General features: G+C 44.3%; 1 protein-coding gene across 1 annotated transcript in view; it reads right to left on the bottom strand.

Moving 5' to 3' along the window:
• The window catches only part of TRIM62 (tripartite motif containing 62), a 92,761-nt gene that overhangs the window by 31,930 nt on the left and 36,434 nt on the right, over positions 1 to 24,397 (bottom strand). The window contains exon 3 of the mRNA XM_086922202.1: positions 3,522 to 3,617. Coding sequence (XP_086778328.1) covers positions 3,522 to 3,617 — 96 coding nt within the window. The remainder of the gene's footprint in view (positions 1 to 3,521; positions 3,618 to 24,397) is intronic.

Consider the following 24,397-nt stretch of genomic DNA (forward strand, 5'->3'; position numbering starts at 1 on the left):
AAACCTCAAACAACAGTCTCAGCCTTGGCCCAGTTGATCAAATTTGCTGATCCCCTCCGATAAAGAGAGCCCCATCGTAAAATTGTCAAAGGTCAAACAGAAGTTGTCGAAACATAGACCATAAGTCGAAGAAAGGATGGCAAGTCCCAAAGCTGACGCTCGAGTCCAACAATGCCCCTTCCCGGCTCTAAGACCAGGCACTATCCCATCCGCCATCTTGATGTACCAGCTGGGAAGGGGGTGCGACACAGTCCCACACAGATCACAATTACGAGCAAACTTCTCCCAATCGGGAAAAGCTTAGAAATGTTCCGCCAATGGCAGTTCCAAAGATTCCGACTTTGTAGGTGCATCGCCAATCTCCACATGTCCGATCCGTTCCACTTCTGTAGGGGCATGGAAAGCTCAGAGCACCGGGTCAAATTGCATCGCTGGGTTAGCAATAGGAAAAGGAACTGGCCACCGGGTCTCGAGCAGCAAATCAGAGTCCGGTCCCGATCCTCTAATTCAGTCCGCCACCAACATCAGATTCCAGGCCTGGGTCTTCATAGTCGCCTGAAGTGCCTCAAGGGCCGCCATCACTGACCGCAATGACGGGCCGCACTGAACCCGCTCCGCCGGGTTTCGCATAGCATCAAGCATATTGACCCCCACGGAGAGGCGCCTTCCCCGGGGTAAGATTAGGCGGAGCAGGAATGAACCGTGAGGGACCGATCATCAATAGGCGTTAGTGCGCACCAAGTCTCCAATCCAACGGCACCGGCACTACGAACGCCAGGCCCCGGGTCTCGGACCCCCCCCCACACACCACATCGGGCGTCACTCGTCTCCCCACCTCCGGTACAGTTCCAGGCAGCAGATCGGCAGCCAAGCAATCATAAAGATGTCTGAAGTTCCATGGACCGGACCCTGCCGCACTCTCCGGTCCGCTGTTGTTCAATTAGGACCCGGCTAGACCAACACTTGAGACCCCGGCTTCCAGACTGGGCTAGGCCTCAAATTAAACCTCGACATAACTCCACTCCACCATGTCGGAAAAATCTCGGGATTGCACCATCAGTCCGCAGAGTAGTTCATGCATCCGGATATGGGGCGAGAAATCAGGATATACGACAGGATCTTCGAGCAAAAGACGGGGGTCAGCAGAGCCGGGAAGCTAAGCGGCCATCTTGCTTGCTGTCGTAGCTCCTCCCCCCATGCAAATCAGTCTTGACCCTGCGCCCAATGGGAACAGTCCAGCCCGTACTGCCATGCCAGGTCCTCCCTGGACTAGAAACAAGCATCCTAGGACCGGTTCCGGGCTTTCAGTCCTCATCAGCCAGGATAGCTTGACTCCAGTGGCATGGAGAGCACAAGGCCCAATTCTGGGCATACCCGTCCCACTCGGGTGACAAATGCAATAACAACAATTGATGGACAGAATGCAGAAAAATGTATTACATTCACCCAGTACAGAGATCTGGGCCCTAAGTAGGCAGGGTATGCCCAGACGTGGGTCCCTTGCTCACTTTTCCACTGGATTCACGCTAGCCTGGCTGATGAGGGCTGTTAGCCCGAAACCGGTCCCATGATGCTTGTTTCCGGTCCAGTGAAGACATGGCTTGGCAGTTCGGTCTGGACTGTTCCCATGAGGCACAGTGTCAAGACTGATTTGCATATACCCTTGTCTGAACTGGGGTGGCAAAGTGAGCTAAAGAATGATGATGGATTAAACCCAGATCTTTGACTCGGGGTGAGTGTTTGAAAAGTTTCAGCACTCCGTCCATCATCTCCTTGTGTTTGCTTTCTTGGGAAGAACAGATCAGACCTGTTAGAGGGCTTATTCGGTTAGTTGTAGAGATGTTCTCCTTGGTCTGTTCCAATAAGTCTCAGCGGCTACTAGTAATAGAGGTGTTTAGTACCACATGTTCCATCCAGGTGACACAGAAATCCATTACATCAGCAACTGAGCAGGTGAGTAGGTCGATACTGTCCGCTAACTGCCACGAGGGTGTGCAGGTTTTTTTTTCTGAGGCTCATACCTACAAAGGCAATGTCCTCATGAACCATGCAATAAAGATGAGCGATAGAAGGAAGAGGTGCATCCCTTTCCCTCCTTTAATGGACAGGAGACCGCTCTTCTGTAGGAAGAGAAAGTGGTCCTTCTGAAACATATGGAGCAGGTCTACAAACCAGTCTTGGTGTGCCAAGTTGAAGCAAATTAAACTATCAAACATTTTGGGTTAGGCCTGATCCTTTGAGAAACTCTCAGGATCACAACATTCATATTAAAGATATATCATCTCCCAATTCAGTCCAACATCATGCTGTTGCCCAGGGATGAAGATCCCCTAACACTCTCTGCAGGGGAGCAAAGTGCCACTCACTTGAATTTCCAATTCAAAAGCATCTCTGGTTAGATGGTTTGATGACTTCCCGGACAATTTCCCATACATGTTCTCTTGTCAACCATTTTCAGCGAGAGAGTAGCAGAAATATGGAGTGCTTTAAAGCCCATTCGCACATATCCAACACCAGGTGGCAGAGCTGCATAGTGGGTACCCTCTTGCTTCTACGTGTTAATTGCCATGATATTGTCTGTGTGCATCATCAACATTCTTCATTTAATTCACTGGAAGAAAACCAGAAAACTGCTTTCCGCTTCAACACACATCTTGAGGTACAAATTCGATTGTTCTCAAAAGGTAGTCAATGAAGGATTCCCTGCAATAAGCCCCCACCCTCCTTATCAAACATACTCTGATGTGTCACTAGGAACAGTGTGCTGTGGACAAGACGGGACATGCTGAAGGGGCATCCAACAAAAAGGTGGCAACACGAGTAAACCATGTCAACAACAGCACCAAGGACTACAGAACTGAGATCGACTCAGACTTTTCACCCAACAGCTGGCAGCAGTGGAGCTTGTCACAGGGTACCACCACTATGCAAAACTCTTCTAGTCCCAAAAGCTTCTGGAATCACTAAAGGGAACCAGTCTTGTTGCCCATGAAGTTATCAGCGGTCTGTGAGCAGTTACACTTTTTTAGAGGAGGAAAAAAGGACTTTGTCAAGCTGATATTAGGATCCAATGTATGTCAAAACAAAACAGCAAAGGAGTACGCAAATACAAACGTAGAAGATGAATGATGCTATTAACAGGAGATGGCTGAATGCCGTAAGATTCTCTTTGTCTTGGAACACGGTTATGTTGTCAGGCACACTAATGGAAACAGTAGTCCTATGATAAGGTGACTAAATTAAAGAGGTTTATGATGTATTATAAACAAAATGTATTCTGCTTTTACAGATTTGTTGTTTTGGCATAAAACAAAAAGGTAATCAAAATGTTAACAGATGTACAATTTGTTACATTGCTACTACTTAAGTAGGGGTGAATATATCTCCGGAACTGCAATAAATGTTGAATGTGCAAATGCAATAAGATTAAGAATAATTATTTGGACTGGATGTACTTTAATTTACTCAGAACCCTTCCTAAAACGACTGTGTAACCCAGTTTAGCCTTTTCTAACCCTTACCTTGGTCTCTGCAAGCTGGCGCTTTAGGAGCTGCATTGCCTCAGCGTGTCCACGTTCACTGTCCTGTAAGGCGCGGAGCTGTTCCTTGAGTTCCCGCTGAAATAAATTATGACAGTGGGTTATATCCCTAAGCTGTAAAGACCGATGCACACTTTAGGCAGGCAAAGCAGTCTGGGGGGTTGATTCCATATTCACCCACAGGCACAGTGTGGTCCAGACCTGTGATCTTATTTCTGAAGTACAAGTGCTCAACACCCTAGAACAGTATGCATCAAAAAATAACAAATAGTGAGGTTCCCACAACGTACTTTCAACAAGTTAACAATGTCAGGACAGAAAAGGTAATTTTAAAGACATCATTTATAATGTTGGTTAATGGTGTTGCATAGAATTTAATGTAATCCGTTCACTTTTGTAACAACCCCTCAGGATAAAACCTTATACATTCTACAAATCGCTAAACGTTCAACAGCCAGAGCTGCATCGGGGAACAGAATGGATGGTTAACTCCTGTAGTTGAGACATCGGGATCCAGGCCTGACTTTTACTCACTACCCACTTATGTCATGGTACTAAAGAGAGGATCAAGACACAAAAGACCTGAGGTTCATATAGGCTGTACTGTAGAAGACTAAATTTCAAGTGAGTGAATGAAATATGTCTCAAGGACTATAAAGATTAGTATGGGATAGCTAGGTAACACCTACGGAGTGTCATTTCCTGCACCTAAAGAAAATACAAAGCTGTTCTACTCATGCACAAGGAACAAGGCCAGGATACATCCTGGCCACAGCGGACGAAAATAATGGCCCACAGCTGAAAACTTTCAGAGCAGTTTCCCTCCCCGAGGTGACGGCCACGCTTGATAAAATGAAAAGTGGCTCCCCCCTGGACCCAGCCCCGGTCAGATTCCTAAAAAAGGTGTCCTCCACCATAGCCCCCATCATCAGGGACCTGATCAACTCTTCCCTAGCTAGTGGAACGGTTCCCCCCAACTGGAAGAACGCAGTCGTGAAGGCTTTGCTGAAAAAGCCCCAACTAAACCCGGACGACATGTCCAATTACAGACCAATCTCACTGCTCCCCTGCATCAGTAAGATGGCTGAAAAACTAGTCAACTTACAGCTATCCCAATTTCTCGAAACCCACAACATCCTGCGCCAATCCCAAACTGGGTTTCGACCCGGCCATGGCACGGACACCGCACTCCTCGCTGTCATCGAGGAGGCAAGGTGTATCCTAGACTCAGGGGGATCAGTGGCAGTGATCCTCCTGGATCTTAGCGCCGCTTTCGATACGGTGGATCACCGTGTCCTGTTACACCGCCTGGCCAAGGCAGGAATTGTGGGTACGGCGCGAGCATGGATCGAATCCTTCCTCTCCCATCGATCCTTTCAGGTGTGGGACGGCAACTCCCGGTCAGATCCTCTTCCACTGAAGAACGGAGTTCCCCAGGGGTCGTCGCTCAGCCCAACCCTTTTTAATGTCTATATGGCGCCCCTGGAAGACGTAGTGGCCCCCTACGGCATAAAAAGGCCACTACGATCTATGGTGTTCAACCACTTTACTTTCAACTGGTCCATTGCCTTTCTCCAAACAAACCAGAGAAAGTCAGACAATCTGGAACAATGGATTCAGACTCACATCTTCAGTCCCTAACTCAGCTATAGCTACATCAACACTCATTTTGCGGCTGTTCCCTTGTCAACTGCTGCCCAAACACGATGTTCCTAGGGAATCCCTCCCAATCCCCCCTTAAAAAGAGAATACGACGACACTAGGAGATAAACCTTCTCCTTTGACATCATCCCTTTGACGTTATCTTCTGCCTCCAACTAAGACTGGTCCCCATCTCTCAGCAACTACAGTCAAGAACTGTAAACTCCTCTTCTGATCCACTTTTTTTATTTCCGGATCCCTTTTCACCTACATTTGTCAAGCTTGTTTGCTCTACTATTACTCCACTCGTGTATTCATGGGTCTCTACTTTGCTACAGTCTTTTCAAACGAACCTCTTTATTTCATGCTTGCTAAGTTAACCCCTTCGCTGCTGATGACGAGCTCAGCTCGTCATCAGCCACGGGTGGCGTGTGCTGATGACGAGCTGAGCTCGTCATGTAACGCGGTATTTTTAAAAATGCCGCACAGCGCAAAAATCACCGCAGCAGCGATGCGGTTAATACAAAGGCACTTGTACATTTGTTACATGCACATGTCTCCATAATTTTAATGGCCTGTATAAACTGTTTCTATACTCCTAAAAGCTAGGTTCACACTATATAAACAGTCCAAATAAAAATATAATAATGCTACAATTTGTAAAATTATAAACAAAAGAATTTGACTCACAGATTACCGTATTCATGCCATGATTTAGCTTGCTCCTGGACATGGTGTACATAGTCTTACCAGAGTTATCTTATTCCAGCTCGCCTTTAATCCAGGTTTGGTCTTAATCCAAAACCCAGTCTTGTGAGAATGTACCATTAACTGCAAACATAAATCTACCCATGTCACCACGTCTAGGCCTAATTTCAAGCATCATAGTTTGATATTTTTTATCTATGCTACAAGATATTATGGCAAAGTTGTTTGGACATTGTATCACGCTATTCAGTACGAGATCCTGCCATTGTGTGGGAAAACACTGGATACCTACCATGCTCCAGCATCTATGTGAACATTGAACTGTCATCGTACTTATCTGTACTGCAAATTCGAAATACAAAACTCCTATCCAGATTGCATAGGTAAGATACCAAATCAAAAAGAGCAGACACAGACATTAATAGGACAACACCAACATAAATGCAGAGACAGCATGACCCTAAATACCAAAGGGAATCATTCACCAGCATCCCTGTAAGGTACATTATCCCCCTTTATATTAGCTGCAAGTATCACAAGCTAGGTGGTTCCGAACCGTACAGCCACAAAAGCTTGATTCTTGATTCCAAGAATATCATGCTCATTAATTCTTTTGTTCAGCCCAACCTAAAGCCTGGGCTCATCTTGTTGTTACAACGCTGTGCACTTTATACGTTTGCTTTCACGTCATTTCGTTTTAGCGATTGGCAACATCTGACCAAAGTATGTAGAAACCTGCAGTTAGTAAATGGTGGATTATCTGATATTAAACTGAACAATTAATAAGAGTAGAGGGTTATTCCAGAAGTCAATGGACGAGGGAAGGTTGTGGGATTCTAGCGCTCAGATAGTCAGCTGAAGTACCAAAAGGGTTTTTTGGCACTGCAGTTCTTCACAAGGCGAGACAAGGAGCCTCAAAGGATCCTCTGAACCTTCTCAGTGCAAAGGGGCTGTTCACAGCAAGGTACAAACAAATCGGACTCAGAAAAATTAATGCGGAAGGAATTGGGTGTGCACCTCAACGTGAACAGTTGTCAATGATGGTACAGAAGCATTTCTTTAACTTCCAACCTCCATCCCTTTAAACAGCTTCCCTCTCTTTCGCAGACACCCCACGGATCCGCCAAACCAACAGTGGCAGATGCCCCTTATCACACATGGTGGCCAAGTCATGGAACAACCTTCCCCTGCACCTCTGGACTGCTCCATCGCTCCAGAAATTCACGAAAGAACTTAAGACCTGGTAGTTAGAATGAATTGCCCACCACACAGTGTTATTGCTGTGTTTTATAATGTTTGGTTGATTGATGCCAGTATTTGCATTGTACTGGCATTAGGACTTTAAGTAACAGAGGTCACCAACCCACAGAAAGTGGCACAAAGTGAATCGGGCATCATGGAGAGGAAGACAGGTTTTGTGAGACTGCCGTCTTCTCCTTTCACTGTCCGCAGACTGCACATTCACAGTGTAAGCGGTCAGATATCGACAGCGTACAGTATGTGAATGGTTACCGCCTGTCCTTGTCAGCTAGCAACCATGGCATTGTGAGTAGCGAAAGGTGGGGAATCTACACTAAACTTCCATTTCGAAAAGGGGTATGTAGTAATGTGTATGTAGTATTAGAAATGATAATCACAAATCATAATGTACTGAAGTATATTATAAATACTTTGCATACACACCACCACCTGAACTGGGTTTAAGGATGCCAAGTCGTTTTTAGCACTAACCCCAAATACTCTATCTGGATTTTTTCAGTGAACTAAATTCTGTAATCTTTTCTCCTTGTACCCTAGCTGCCTTAACAGCAAAAATTGCGAACATTTAGAAACACGGTAACCCAAGATATAAATGCTATTCCATGCTAAAAAGTGGCAAGTAATACCAACTCCGAGGCTTTCATGGCACATTCTGTCAGCGCAGGTCGCTTTAGTGACCTGAAGGGATCTGGGCTTCTATGCAGATCTCTTGTAAGCACTACTGCCTCAACAAAATGTGCCTTTTTGGTCAACAATTATTTTATGGCAATGGCCTTCTTCGCCAATGCAAAATAATTAGGATTGAATTCAAGAGAGAAGGTACAGGAGAACACATCACAAGAGAAAGTAACAAAATACTTTCTCAGTACCTTAAGTTCTCCCTCCCCAATAGGTGTGCTCTATGGAGGGACCCAATCCCCAACCACCAACCGAATCTTGAAGGAAAAGTAGTCTATTTATCTCCATTGAAAAGTAGAAACCAAGGTCATGCAGTGTAACTTGTGGTCCCTGGAGATCATGGGCCTGTCTTTTTTCCAATAGGTCAAATGTCCTGCTAAAGCAGGTAATTCAGTAAGAATTTCTATCGTGGTGAGAAAGAACACTACTCAGTTACTAAAATTTGCAGTTCACTTGCATATTAGTGTTGAGAGTACAGCCCTATTTTTCTTTTTTAATTTTAATATGTTTTATTTTTCCAAACTACATTACATACAAACATATAACATACAGTCGTCATAGTTTTTTCGTTACAGGGTTTCAGCCCAAACTGGCTGATTTAGTGGCGGCACCATTACAGATTATACATGCTTGGCTGTCCCTCTATTCACTTGTCCCAGTGAGAGTAGAGGAAAGCATATGTGGAAAAATTCACGAAAGGGTTTCAAGCTAGACTGAGCCCTACAGCAAACTACATATGCCAGCCACAACCTGTCTTAATCCTCATGAAAACAAGAATCAATCTGGTTCAGCAGCATTCTTTCGATCACACCACTAAAAGAGGATTCCGTGAAGGCGAGGTTATGTACAGGCATTAGTCTGCACTCTAGGATTTGGACATGTTCAACATTTATCCAGATTGTTTAAAACTGACTCCTAAACGCGGTTTGTAAATAATGTACTATAATGCCAGGTACTGCGGAGTCACAATGCAATGCTTCATGCAATATTTCGTATCAGAATAATAATTTATCCACTACATAGACCCACCACTATATTGTAATTTTAAGTATACATTTACTATATTTAATTCCACTTATAATTATATCCCACAGTAAATGTGGGAGGGGGTAGGAAACAGTAAGCATATACATACCTAGCAATAGAATGGTAGGTCGATGCAGTATAGGTTATATTCTTATCGGTTGATAGAAATGACCCCGATAGTGTTGCACAACTGCACGGGGTGCAGCCAGTGAGGAGTGATGGATGATGGCATATTTCAGTGGTATCCGACTGCTTGCATAAATACCAGAGCAGTTTTTTTTCTTTTTAGGATTAAAGCATTGTAGTTTGTCCTCATTTTGTGTAATAAAAAAAAACGGCAAGTGTAGGTTTCTTAGGAGCCTGTTGCTGTAAACATGTCTAGTGAGATTACCCTCATGCCTCTTTCTTCCATCATGCTACACTCTCCCAGACATGCAGGTATTTTTCATTCCTTCCTCCAGTCCTGTCCTACCTGGGAAAGACTATTTGGATTTGCTCAAGATGCGGTATAGATGGTTGTTCGACTTGGCCCTTTTTGCAGGGTCATCCCTGAACATTTTGCCTTTCTCCTAGCCTTTTTTCTGACATTGTGTTGGTGGTTTTAGGACTCTGGGCACTTTAGCACTGCTGTCCAGTGTAAAGAGCGTGTGCTCTCTATGGTAAATATGGTAAGATTGGTCTATACTTGTTTGCCACATTTAATTTACCAGTCAGTCCCTTGTAAAGTGATATCTCAGATACCCAGGGCCAGTAAATTAAATGCCTGTGTGCGCAGTGTTACTGCCGCTGTGAGGTGGCACCTAAAGTGTGTGCCATGTCTGTGACCCCCCTTTTACTGCATGTCAGTCACCCCTAAGGTAGGCTCTAGCTAGCCGTATGGGCAGGGTGCATTGTAGGTAAAAGGTAGGACATGAACCGTAAGTGTGTGACATGTCCTGGTAGTGACATTTTGCTTTGTCACTGCTGCGAGGCAGCCCTCCCATAGGGATGCATTGGGGGTTCCTTGATAAGTGTTTCAGTGGTAATTCCTGAAATGCGAGGAGCAGCGTGGTCAAGTTTGGTATGGTTGGAATAGGAATAATAAATGCTGCGCAATGGTGTGCGCAGATTTATTATAACTATTTTTGAAATGCCACTTTTAGAAGTTGGCATTTCTGTGTGATTTGTGTCTGCCTGTCTGATGTGTTTTGCATGTCTGGCTTTGAAGTAACAGGGGCTGGGGAGGTGTGCGTGGCTCCAGGGAGGGCAGGGTGAGTCCCAAATGATGTGGAGAAAGGTACCACTCATGCCACAGCCACGTTTACACAACCCATCACTCTAGTATCCCATTCGAACCAGACGCGTACCAGTCATATAAACCCGATGGAGGATCTTCAGTTGCACAAAACGAAGGCGAGCTGGAATAGCCACCTCTTTAGGGGAGGCGATCGCTATCTGCCAATCCTCGTCGTCTAGTTCGAGACCGTCCGCAGTCCAGGAGGCCCGAAGCCGCACCAGAAGATCAGCTCTGGTATTAATAAGCTTTTTATAGATCAAGGAAATCGTACTGTCAGGCACGTGGCCATCCAGAATACGATCCTCGAGCGGTGACGAGTTTCTTTCGTTTTTGAAACCTCATAGGAGAAAATTTCGCTTGTAGGTACCAATCAAATATAAAACAAGAATTGGTCTTGCACGAAGGGAAATTAAAATAAATAAATAAATAAATAATGAGCACAATGACTGGGCCGTGTTATTTTATGGGGGCGCGCCTACAAAATGATGCAGTTTAGAAGCCACTTCATGGCTTTGTTTGGTTTTTAAATGTTTATTGGGGTCCAGGTAATGAAACGGGTAAGGTGGGAGGCAGGAACATGGGGAGGGGGAGAAGAACAAGAATGAAGAATAGCGACATGGAGTTGAGCCAGAGGGCAAGGAAGCATGCAGACGAAGAAGAGTGACATGGGAAGGTGTAGACAGAAGCATGCCGACGAACGAAAGCAACAAGGGGGCCACAGAAGCACATGGGTGAAAGGGAGGCACAAAAGCACATGGGTGAAAAGGGGCAACAAAATCACGGATGGGAGGCAGAAGCACAACATTTAGAGAGCGACACTGAATGGGGATGTGTGGCGGGGGGGTAGAGAAGAACATGACTGAGACAGCTCGAAAACACATGTATTCTCATGGAGTACTACAACAAAAAGAAAAAAAAGTTTCCAAAACGGGAGCAGTGGAAGGATGCAAGTACTTCGGCCATGCTCCAGGAGAGGACCAAACACAAGTAGACTAATTGAAGCCAGCCCACTAGAACGTATGAGAAGCACGGAAATTAATTTGACCATGAAGTCAACCAATGGAAGACAATGGGCAGTCTCTTACCACATTTTAAGCTAACAAAAAGTCTTGCAAATGACAGCATATCTGTTCCAGGCGCGACCTAAAAAATTGTTTACACATGCAGCAGAAGCAACAACAACAAAAATCTATAAAACAGTACATGTAAAGGGGGTCTCTAGTTTTTTTGTGCTTGACTTTCACTCTTAGAACTGTTGGTAACTGTAAATTCTAAGGATAGACGAACCAAGAATTTATAGTGAATAAAGAAGCCAGACTATCTATGTATTACTGAGCAGTAAACAATTCAATTGACCAGGAGCATGGCTTTGAAATTACGCTCTTTGATGTGGTCATCATAGCACTTAAACTGTCCGATGGTCAAATGGAAAACAGTTGTACACGCTGGGGTATATACCTCTACTAGCAAGAGAAGACTCACAAAAAACAATAGGAAAGGAGTGCTGGTGCCAAATTACTACAATTACCGTCATGACATGCAATTCATGGCCATGGAGCATGGCGAATCAGGAGGTGACAGATTTTGCCTCATGTGATGTTTGTCTGGAGATGAGCCTTTCAAAAGAAATCAGAGGATAAAAAACATCACTGTCAGTAGAAATACGAGGAGGCTACAAATATGCAGTCACCCACTCGCTGCTAGAGCAAGCATCTCCACATATCAAAAAATCCTAGGCATGTGCAGTCTTCACATCCCACAACGACAAAACAAAGAAGCCTTAGAGACTGGAGAACAGATGCATTTGGAGGACATGCTCAGAAGTATATACTGTTACAAAGCATAACCCTCCCAGAGACTGAAAAGGACTTGGAGCGAAATGGCAGATTAAAAGAGACTAAAGACTAGTAAGGATAGTATGGTGAAGGGTATAGAGGAGTGTTAACCATGCAGGGGCGGCTCCTCCGCTAAGACAGAGGAGTGTTGCCCCACTGCTCGCAGAGCAGAAAAAAATAAAATTACCGTATTATAATGTTATAATGTATAATGTGGAGAAGTGTGGCTCAATGGTTAGACCGGCAGACCCTGATGCAGAGGTCTGGCCCAGGACCAGGGTTCAATTCCCGCCTCGGCGGGTCTTGGGCTCAATTTCCTCGGACCTGATAATTTTTGCCTCAGTGCCTATTCTAATCATGGGTCCCACTCTGCAACTCTGGGCAATAGCTTGCTTAATCTCCACAACGGCCCCAACAGCACTGGGATGCCTGGCTTCACCTTGGGGGTGCCCATGAGTGGGCATTTCACAGGGAAAAGCCAGGAAGGGTTCCACAGTAGTATGTGTACAGCGCCATGACGCCTCAGGGTATAAGTGTGCTATACAAGTACGAATTAATTTCATTTAATTTGCTACGGGCTCGGGTGGGACTGGTACCACAGGGGAAGGATTGGTTTCCACACTCCAAGTGCGCATAATTTCTCATGTGGACATCTTGGCCTGGCCAAACAGTCATGCGCACTTTACATATTCCCCACCAGGCTGTAATGCACAGCCTGTTGAGTAATATGCAACGGCCCCCCAGTACCCGTCTGAGCGTTGAGACCAAAAACAATGCTGCATTGTGAATGGCTATGCGGAGAGTGGCTACCTGTTCGGACGTCGCTTAGAAGAAAAGCAGCAAGACGGCGGCCTTTTAAAAGGAGATAGATAGAGAGATAGATAGATATAGATATTTCCAAAAACTTTACCTTTTGCTTGAAGGTGCACACGACTGAAATAATTACACCAAAGGCGGAGGTATTTTGTAGTCTGGATGTAGATAGATAGATAGATAGATAGATAGATAGATAGATACACACCCCCGTTCCCTGACAGCCGACACTGTAGCCCTGGTCCTAAAGGATACACTATAGAGGGAAGGATATACAGGACTGTACCAAATCTTCTGTAAAATAGATGTAGATAAACGCTTTTATGAATCCATGCAGTCAAACTTCAGCCTAAATTTTCAAAAATACTCGCTAGGATTGAGATCACCAAAAGCGAAGTATTAAACTACGGCAGAGTTAAGTCTATTCTGTAGAAAAAGAACAATAATAAAGCACTAGCAAGGTCAAAACGTTTGGGATTAATGTGCTAGTGCATACAGCATTAGCACATTAGAGGGAGATACGCAGGAGACGTCACCAGCAGGAGCAGATAGAGAGGGCCATAGTTGTAAAGTAGTCCCATATGTAGATGAATTAAATCACTATAAGGGAGGCAGAAGGTCACACCAAAACAACCAATAACATTAAGTGAGAGAAGATTACTCCCCTTGAGTGAGCCAAGACATGGTTGACTAGGTCTCCAGCCAGTGACTAAAAGAGGCTGGTCAAAGAAACGCAATGGTAGAAAGAGGGAACCCAAAAGCCTGCTTTGTGTAGGTTTTTAGCAATAGGACAGATGTGCTGTCAAAATCCAGCTTTAAAACCATACGTGTGAGATTAGGCCATAGTGGTAACTAAGTAGGTCACAAATGCCATTTTGTAGAATGTTGTTTTCATTACACTGTATGACTTAGTAGGACCTAAAGGGGTGCCGCTCGCAGCAGGACTTTCAGTGTTTGCTCGTTTCACTGGTGCTGGACTGTCCCTGTGCTGTTTGCCAGTCTTTGTTGTTTGGAGGCTGGGAATCCGTGGAGGACCCTGATTGATAGGACCCACAGCGGGAGCCCGGGACTGCGAGGACCAGCATACCTTGTATCACCCACAGCTGGTGCCTCTTCCCGGGCGTGTCCCGCCTCCCTCCAGTGGCTTATTACTGCTCACGGCCCCCGCTCCGCGGGAGCCGCTCGCAGCAGGAATTTCAGTGTTTGCTTGTTTCACTGGTGCTGGACTGTCCCTGTGCTGTTTTCCCCGTCTTTGTTGTTTGGAGGCTGTGAATCCGTGGAGGACCCTGATTGATAGGACTCACAGCGGGAGCCCGGGACTGCGAGGACCAGCATACCTTGTATCACCCACAGCTGGTGACTCTTCCTAGGCGTGCCCCGCCTTCTTCTGTGTATTTAACTAACGTTCCACCGCGGGACGGCGCCGGCCGAAGCCCAGGCCAAGGGCGGGCCCGTTCTAGCCCGGACCGGGCCATCCCTCTTGCGTTGGATTTTTGAGGTCTCCATATTGTATGTAATGTATATATATAACTGTTGCATATATTTGCCTGTGTAGTTCTACAGAGTCAACCTTGAGAAGGATGGCCACTCGAGAAAGCAGAAGTAAGGCCGCCAAGGGGGGGGAAACAAACTAACAGGCACTCTTGATAATTTTATCACTAGAACTAATTCAGTAATAGATATGGGTACAAGTCTTATGGAGCAAAGAGTATCACTGGATCTAGCAGTGGCTAGAAGAATGTCACAGGACCCGGCAATGACCAAAAGATCATCCTTGGGCCATACAGCATCCACTTCGCCTTAATGGTAACAAGACGGAAGTTCTTATTGTATGTCCACGTCCTTCCATCTGGACCTCTGCCTGGTGGCCCACTGAACTGGGCTCTGTCCCGGTCCCAGTAGACACAGTTAAGAACCTTGGCTTTCTTCTGGACTCTAATCTTGCCTACACCAATCATGTAGGTAAGGTCGCGGGAAAATGCTACGGACTTCTGAAGGTCCTAAGGAAAATCCTGGACTTATTGCCCCCTAGCTCCAGAAAAACCATGGTACACGCCCTGGTCACCTCCCAGTTAGATTATGGGAACTCCCTCCTATGTGGACTTAGTAAAAAGGGCCTAACACAGCTTCAACGCGTCCAGAACGCAGCAGCGAGGCTGGTCCTCAACCTCCCTAGGAGAGCCTCTGGGAAACATGCATTACGCTCCCTTCATTGGCTCCCAATAAAGGAAAGAATCAATTTTAAAACTATGTGCATCACCCACCGTATAGCTCACAAAAAAGCACCTCCATATCTTCAGGACTTGCTTCCAGTCTATCGCCCTTCACGTCCTTTGAGGTCGATGGGTAGCATGCAATTAGTGGTGCCTCGGATACATAGAGCAAGGATGGGAGGACGCTCTTTCAGACATCATGCCAGCAACAACTGGAATAACCTACCTATCGAACTGAGGATGGAGCCCTCTGAAACCAGGTTCAGACAGAGGCTGAAAACCCATCTTTTTCCCAGGATAAACTCAGCATAGTTCACCGTGCCCCTGTGCCCACCCTCTGTGAGCTCGGCTGAAGAGATGTAGGTAGGGTTGTCAGCGCGGGGACGCACTGTTCTCTGTGCAACCAAGCGCTTAACAAATGTCATAAACTAAACTAAACTAAACTAAACTAGAACACCAGAACGCGCCGACGGCCATGCCCTCATTGTGGCGCTAGCAGAGGTGCATCACACCCCGGGTCCATATGTTCAGACACCACCCGCTAGTCAAGAGTCGTGTCAAGTGTCCAAAGATTCTGTACTCCCCTCAGGACCTATTGTAATGGATGACCAACCAGACAAAAACAGTAGAGCCAGAGGCTCGGGGAGAAGAGGCTACTATAAATCAACTACGTGGGAGGAAGGAGGGCGCCATACCGAAACGGAAACGCGCTAACACCCAGACAAATGCACGGAAAAAAGTAAAGGTTACAAAGGCCCATGAGAATAGGGACCCTCTAAACCAAGATGAGGAAAGAACAACCCCCGTCGCACAGGTTGCACTCAGTGACCAGGGCGAGGTCCAACCGTGGTAGACTTAGACATACAAGAGGGTCTGCAAGATTCCCCAACCCTGAGTAAGATGGGAGACAATAGAGCTGGGAACGCTGATGAGGGCAATGGGATCCTATTAAAGAACATAGGGGAAATCCTAAAGAAACTCCTAACCCCATTGGAAATCAGACTGACACGTATGGAAAATCAGCTACTTGAGGTCGAAAAAAGTATCCTCATATTGACAAGCCTCAATATAGTGGGACCATCATCCAATCACAATGCAGGTGCTGTTTTAACAACATCAGCACCAGCAACAAATGCGAATAAATCCCAGCCTTTGGTTCAGGGACAGGGAGCAAATAAAGCAAACAAAGCCAATAACACCAATATTAGTAATAACATTAACAATACACATTTAAAAATGGCTAACCCTGTAGGCTCTGTCCCAATAGCTAAAGAAACCTCAGTACTTGTCACTAATGCCACTAAGCCCAATCAAAATAACCAGACAGGGCAACCGACGGGGAGTAAACCCAGGGGAGGTTACATCAACTTACCACCAGATACTAGTCCCTATGTTATCGTATTGACAGGGGTCCCTGAGCTATGTAATCAACAGGAAGACCTACTGATAGAAGCACAGTTGTTTTTAGGGGTGGGAAATGTGTTGCCATTAAAGACACATAGTGGCCCAAGTGACGAGATTCTCGTCAGTAACAGACGAGCACTAAAGTGGCCCCACATACTGGAGAACGGTGACCTCCTCGCAGAAATTTATTCACAACTTGCAAGGAGCTTTGAAGCCTTCGTAGACCTCCCAACTGAGGTAGACAATCCTCTACGTGTTATTGCACTCCACAATGAGTTCTTTGCAGCACTGAAAATATTAGTCACTAAAATGCCTAAAAAAAGCCAGCAAAATGTGCATAACTCGTCCAAAAGCAAGCCATGGTATGGCAAACCTTGCAGGGAAACAAAGGGGAATCTATTGTTGGCAATCAAAACAAAATCCCCAGAGGATGTTAGGCTAGCAAGAGAAGCTTACAAATATGTGCAGGTTGCCTCAAAGAGGGAGTGTGAGGAATATAGTTGGGCAGAAATGCTGGCGGCAGCAAAGGCAAATGACACCGTAGAGTTCTGGAGATTAGCTGCTAACGGGAACCGTGAAGGGAGAGTCGTTAAAGATGCTGTGAGAAGTTGGCCTGATATATGATGTCTCCAATTCTGGGTTTTTTATAAAGGAAACAAGCGGTCTTCAGCTTAAAAGAATAAGGGTAAACAAAATGATATAGACCACAATGGGCTACTATATATTTCTCAGTCCCTTGTCCAGCCGGACAGGGAATTTTTAATGATCAAACAAATCGTTCAAGGCAAGGGTACATATCACAAACAAGCATTATGGTTACAGTAGGGCACAGTCCTGTACCGTACAAAAGAGGAAAGTAAGAAGGTCAAAGAATGAAAGAATAACAGGCAAACCGGGTGAGCTTACAGGCCACTGCCATAAATTTAAATTAGCAGTGTGTCCTGGAGTAAACCATACATATAATAAAACAATGGGGTAAAATGTATGATTACTCAAAAGAGTCGACGTTTAGATCCCACGCTCAATTTATAAGGGGATCATCTTCAGGACTTGGGGAATGGTTTTGCCTGAATGAGCGTTTTAAACGCCCGTTAAGGGAAAACAGGGAGGAAAGCAAAAATATTAGGTACAGTCAATTTATGAAGGATTAGAATCATAGTCCGCTCTAGCTATTTACAGTATTCGGATCCTCAGTGAGGGGTGTTGCCTGATGGCATGGGCATTCAGTGCATATATATTGAAAACCACAAATTTATAAAAAATAAAATATTTACAATTCACATGTTTTAACCAATTGTGAGACGGCCGTAGTGTTTGGAAGAATGGTCATCAAGTGCTGGTGAAGGTGGTCTAATGGGGGACATAGTGGTGATTTGGCGTGGCGCCGTGGTGTTGGGAGTGAAGCGGAACTGTGTCTCAAGTCCAGTGGTGGGGGAATAATGACTAGGGGGCAGCATAGGATTGTTGCCGCAGGTTTAGTACATGGGCGTGCAGAAACTAACAGGTAGGATTAATTCCAGTGGTATTACGTGTTTCTCCTCTAAGTAATAACTAACAATGGGAGAGGACCTACCAATTACATTTGAATTGGAGGGATTCAGATCAAATTGGCCGGAGTAATGATTAAAGGCTGGCATCCAACCACACGAGATGTGGTGCAGTTGGAATAATTTTCAGTTTCAGAATCAGTTTCAGTCAGGATAATCCGAGGGCGTTGGCACTGCTCCCACTCTTATAGTAATCTAGTGGGCTGGATCTCCTGCTAGGTCCCTCCTATGGGTGGGACCCAGGAAGGGGGTGGTTACACCCCTTTCCCTTTGTCCAGGGTCGTGCTGGGACTGGGGCTGGTGTGCCCCAGAACCGGTTTGACCGGATTATGCAAGGGAGAGCCTTGTGCGCCCCAGGCACTGTATGGTTTCATTCAACCCACCCTGCCCCAATACACTATCTCCTGTCTGGGGAGGTGGAGCACCTCCCTGCGACAGGAAACCCTTTGTCCAGGCCTCCTCTGCCAAGTTTCGGTCAGCAGCAGGAGGTCAGACTCGTGTTGGTGGCAGCCGCATCCATTTTGTGATGCTGAGGCTCTTTTAGAAATCAACCGCGTTTTAGCAAAGTAACATGTCTTCTCCCTCTAGAAGGGTGAGATGCTATCCCCCACGACAGGCCTGTCGAGGTGATAGTATTCCAAATCGTATGACACCTTACACGACATGTTTGGATAAAGCCAAACCAAAGTTAGCACATAAACGCGATGGATTATAATGCACTTAAGAGTATATGGTATGGCAATATCCCGGAACCGCTAAGGGAGTTGTTCCCGACAGCTGCAGCAGGCTCAGCTCATGCTAGGGCACCATCTCACATAAAACCAAGCACTCTGCCTCCAGGATTGATAAGGCCTGTCATAGGAGTGACTTATAGGTTTATATGTGTCCAGATATAGGTTTAGATATAGGTATACTCTATCTAAGCAAGAGGTGATTACACCAACTTGCCCCAGCTGAGGGATCAGCCAGTTGTGTCAATTAAAGAACCAGCCAGGGGTGGCAAAAGCTATGCTGCAGCCCCTGGTAGGCCTTGGATGCACCTATGCCCTTGGCACATATAGTACACTATATAGGGGCTGACAAGGTGTCCAGTACCAATTTGGTTATGCACCTAGGGTGCATGGAGTCCATTCTAAGGAGAGAGCAGATAGCCTGGGGCCCTGATTAGCAGGGAACCAGGCCAACTAAGTCGAAAACCATCTAAACGCAAGGCAAAAAATCTGGGGTAACCATAGTGAGGTGTCCACCTTCCTACAGAAGTTTACCTAGATGAACTTACGTGGGTTAATCATTTCACGACATTGTACAAAAAATATGATAACACTATTGATGTTAGTAACGCGGCACCATGGCTCACTTTTTCTAACGAGCATTTGGAATTTACAATAGAGGAAAGGGAGGCGGCCATTAATGCAGTGACAAGTGGAAAAGCACCCGGATTAGATAAGATACCAGGGGATCTTTATAAGCATGACCTAAAGATTTGGGCACCATATATAAATTATTTGTGCAATAGGTTATCCCGTAGTCTTGAGTTTCCAGAAAGTTGGCGGGGAGCCGAGATTGTCTTAATTTTTAAAAAGGGTGATCGGTCGGAACCTTCAAACTACCGACCGATTAGTCTAATGGACATTCTCCAAAAAATCTACTCGAGAGATATCCTATCCCGGATAAATGAGTGGCAAGAAGAGAACAAAGTCCTCACGAAGTATCAAGCCGGGTTTAGGAGTAAAATTAGAACAAATCTATCAAGTCTTTAGGGTCTGCTGTCTTCAATGGAAATACATTCACATCAAAAAAGGTCATCTATATGTAGGCTTTGCAGATCTTAGAGCGGCGTTCGATCTAGTGCCACAAGATCTCCTTTGGATGTCCTTACACAAGGCAGGGTTGCCCAACTGCTTGTTGATGCAGATAATAGAGTTGCATGCTGGGAATTTTGCCAAAGTGAGATGGGGCCCCAACGGGGAGCTAACTCAGAACATACCGATTGAGCGTGGGGTCCGTCAAGGCTGCGTTCTAGCTCCCACATTATTTTCCCTTTTTGTGAATGATATTCCTGCACACCTGGAGGGTTGCAATAATGATTCCCCAAAATTAAATGGAGAAAGGGTACACCCGCGCTACTTTTCGCGGATGATACTATTTTAATTTTGCAAACAAAGAAAGGCTTACAGACACTACTTCATTCTTTTAGTATTTATTGTAACAGGAAAGGTCTGGAAATCAACGCCAAAAAAACTAAATGCATGGCCCTAAACCCTATTAAACCAGACAAAGGGTGTCTAACACTAAATGGTAAAAAATTGGAATCGGTCCAAAACTTTCCTTATCTTGGGGTCTATCTTGAATCGAACTTTACATGGAGGCCCCAAGTTGAGAAAAGCAAGTTAAAATACGCACAAAACCCTAAACCTATCTTTAAAAAGCAAAGTTCAAGCATTAGCAAAGCAGTATCACCAGCACTGGAGTTATTTAAATTTAAAGTCCAACCTGCAGCTCTTTTAGGTGCCGAGATCGGGGGCCGCATGTCAAAGGACGCTTTTTCGATTATGGACAACAAATTCATGCGTAGTCTTGTCAGGGCCCCAAAAGTACCCCGTTGTTACCTCTTCAGTTGGACTGAAATGTTAGAAGGACCGATCATTTTACTATTGTTCGGCCATTACTGTTTTGGGTGAGACTCTGGCTGACCCCAGAATTGCTTGACTATCAGAATGCGTTAAAGGAGATAATGTGCTTGGACGTATCAAATTCCAATGTTTGGCTTAAACATGTAAGACTGTGGTTCACTAAAATAGGGTTATTTGACTTCTGGGTGAATTCGGAAAACCTGCCGTTAAATGCAAAAAAAATGGTGAAAATTGCTTTTTGGGGCTTTATCTCCCACCAAATAATAATTGGGAATGGTGGTGGAACCTTAGTCAAAAACTTTTTAACATTCAAAGATGAACCTCTTTTTGAGGCTTTCCTTGATGAAGTTGAGCCTCCACTTGCCAAAACCCTATTTATGAAACTGAGATACGGAAATCTTTTGATCAATTCAACTCTGGCGCGTTGGTCTACAAGAAATAATGATGCTCTCCAAAGGATTAGTGAAACCTGCATCATGTGTGAGGCCAAAAATAAGGAGGATGATTTGCATATCCCTTTCTTCTGTCCCGCCTATGTGTCGGCCAGAAGAAAGTGGATTAAACCCTTATGCAACCTTTTGGGAATTAGATCATGTAAGACGGCACTAAGAATAATCAAATCTGACACAACCCAAACCATAGTATTCAGTGTCAGTAGATTTTTGTTTAGCATTTATTTTGTGCGTAGGAAGAAAGGCTTAAAACTATAATGGCAGAGAGTTGAACATGTGTACTAAGTCCCTTTACTTCCATCGTTGTTCAATTTTACTATTAGACATGTATATTTCAATGTTATAGATCGTTTTTTAATAGCGGACTATTTATTTAGTAACTGATTGTTGTTTTATAATATGAATGAAATGTGCCGTTATGTAAATCTTTTATGGCAAGTTATTGCCGAAATAAAGAATAAATAAATATTAAAGGCTATTTTATAGAATGTCCCATTTTCTTGTGCTGTACAATATAAATAAAAGAGGTAATGAAATAAAGGCATGGATGACTGATATAAGAGTGCCATGGAGATGGAAAGCAAGGTCAGAAACCACATATGGCTATTATAGCCTGAACTGAGAAACTGTAGAATACATCCCGAACAGCATAGTAGGCAAGCCTGGGTGTAAGTGATGAAGATCAAAATACACATTTTTCAGAGACTCCATGAATGATAAACAGTGTGGTAGGATGACAAAGTAGGTAAAGGCAATGAAGAAGCAACGAAGACCACAACCATGGATTAGAGAAAATGGCTGCTAATACCTTTGATGGTCAGATTGAGTAAAGAATGAAAGAAGTGCCAGAATTCTGAAGAACCAGGTAGTAGGGAGAACAGGCCTGAGAGGCTACATAAACGCACACACAATATGAAATCTCTGAAGATGCTGGCTAATACATAAAACGTGGCAATGCTGCAACACCATCTGCTTCAAAATGTGATGCTCTAAAGCAGGTAAAAATGCATACAAAAGTAATTCCTAGGGCTAATGTCACCTTCATTGACCAAGAATAAAACTAAGCAATGAACAGCCCAGAGAAACTATTTAACAGTTAACAAAACGACCATTTTCGAAAGGCCATTATGGGCAAATATAAAACGAAATACTAAACACATCTGCCGAGTTCTTCTTTAACAAGACATAAAATGAATATCATGGTGATTTACAATTCACTGATATGAAGTCTACAAGCGAAGGGCATGAGACTTCTCTGAAAGTATCTCAGCCAACACCATAGAAGCTTCCCTAAAAACCTGTGACCTTCATCTCACAACCAAAGCAACGCACATCTACGCTCACTGGGTCAATATCATAAACTTCTTCCTGTAATAGAGAACGATTTCAGGACAGCCTAAACAAGCACTAGCAAAGCCAATATGCTGTGCCTTTATAGAGAGTGTTGAGCTTTGGGCTTAACCTATGATTGCGTATATTGTTTTTGTTGTTGTTTTTTTAAGTACATTTTTAAAAAATGTAGCTACTAGAGTGAAGGTTAACACATTTTATGTTCTCTCCAAACTATACACTGAATTCACAGTTTCAATCTTTATAAATGCCTGGCTTATTTTTTTTCATATTTTTCACTTCAGAAACTGAACACAATTTAAAAAGAATAAGGAAGTGTTAGAATGTAAGAGGAAACACTTGTCAAGGCCTAATTTACATTAAACCGGATTCAGCCACTTGCTCCTCTGTAGTAGCCCAGACAATAGTTTTATGGACTTTCAGAAGCGTAACCTTGGGTACACCATCAGCTCCGATGCCGGCAGAGTGAAGCAGATGGCCCTTTCCACAGCGCCATAAAAGCCTTTGTCTTCTAAAGCTTGTCCTTTCATGCAATATGTGAAATGCAGGATAGAATGTAGAAAGGAAGACGCTAGCAATCCAGTTCCTTATTTCTTTATTTCAATGTAGTACAAATACAGCGGCACTTCCCTACGACATCAACCTTCTAATATCCCATGCATTCTACACACTCCACACGTGCACACACAAACACGCGCTATCATACACTATCATACCACGAGACAATCCACGCGCACAACACGACACAGACAACCAATACCACATAGAACACTAAAATAACCCTTAAGAGCTGCTCTTCAGCCACACCCAAACAAAAATATCCCTGTTGCCGTACATTCACAGACAAGCTGTGAAGGGTGGGGAGAAACATAGTGAGGTGAGGGAGGGTGTATTTGAATTGTGAAGCAGCACAAAAGAGAGATCTAGAAAAAATATGACTCATGGGCGGCTTAATGAAAAAGAAAAAGTAGTTCCTTAATTGTGAGCAGTGGAAGGATAGTCATTCAAAAGGATCATAAACAGGCAATGCTCCAGGGGATGGACAACCACAAGGAGTGGAAAGCAAGCCATCAAATACGATGCAAGCAAATGAGAGTAACAAAGTCAACCATTGGTAAACAATGGGCGAGCAGTAAACCTGCTGTGAGCTCACAATAGGTCTTTCACAACCAGACAATTTGCACTGTCTGGTAGGTTCAATCTAAAAACGACAAATCAAACCACCATTTAAAAAAACTTGTACTTCAACTATTGCAGATAGGTGACTGCTTACTTGGCTACCTATTGTGCCAAGTAAGCACAATAGGTAGATTTCGGTCATAAAAGAACACATTAAATATAAGAGCCTACTAGATACAAACCAGACGGATTTCAGAGAAGGTGTAGCACTGAAATACCGATTCTATCAGTTATCAAGATTCGGTAAAGATACTATATAAAGGATAGGGCTGCCTCATCGTTCTTATCAACCTAAAACCAGCTTTTGACACCATCAACCACAAGATCCCGTTCAATATACTGAAGATAAAAAATGAATAATAGACATAACTGTACATAAATGGATAATGCCTTACGTGAAAGACAGAACCCACTAAAATGGGAAAACTCTCCTCTGGGCCTTCATCCGCTGCAACTGAAATACCAAAAGGCTTAGCCCTACATCTGCAGAACCCCCTCCACGAAAATAATCCGAACTAAGCCTAAATTGCAACACCACTGAATAAACTAATTTCATTTTAAAACGATGCTATTAATACAAGAAAGGATTCAGATAAAACCATGCAAATACTAAAAGCTCGAGCCAGATAACGTCTGTTTCATTCTCATCTTTTCAATAACATTAATTTTGCCCATAAATCGATACTAGTCTCGAACTCATTACGTATTTACTCTATTTTTTGTAAATAAAGGCGGGTCCTTTGGCTTAGTAACTGACAGACTCACTACATGGACACACATCAAAATGTTCAATGGCAATTTTGCACAGTTCACAACATAAAATACATGGCATCTTTAAAAAAG

Source organism: Lissotriton vulgaris, chromosome 5, assembly GCF_964263255.1.
Source record: "Lissotriton vulgaris chromosome 5, aLisVul1.2, whole genome shotgun sequence".
Classification (NCBI taxonomy): domain Eukaryota; kingdom Metazoa; phylum Chordata; class Amphibia; order Caudata; family Salamandridae; genus Lissotriton; species Lissotriton vulgaris.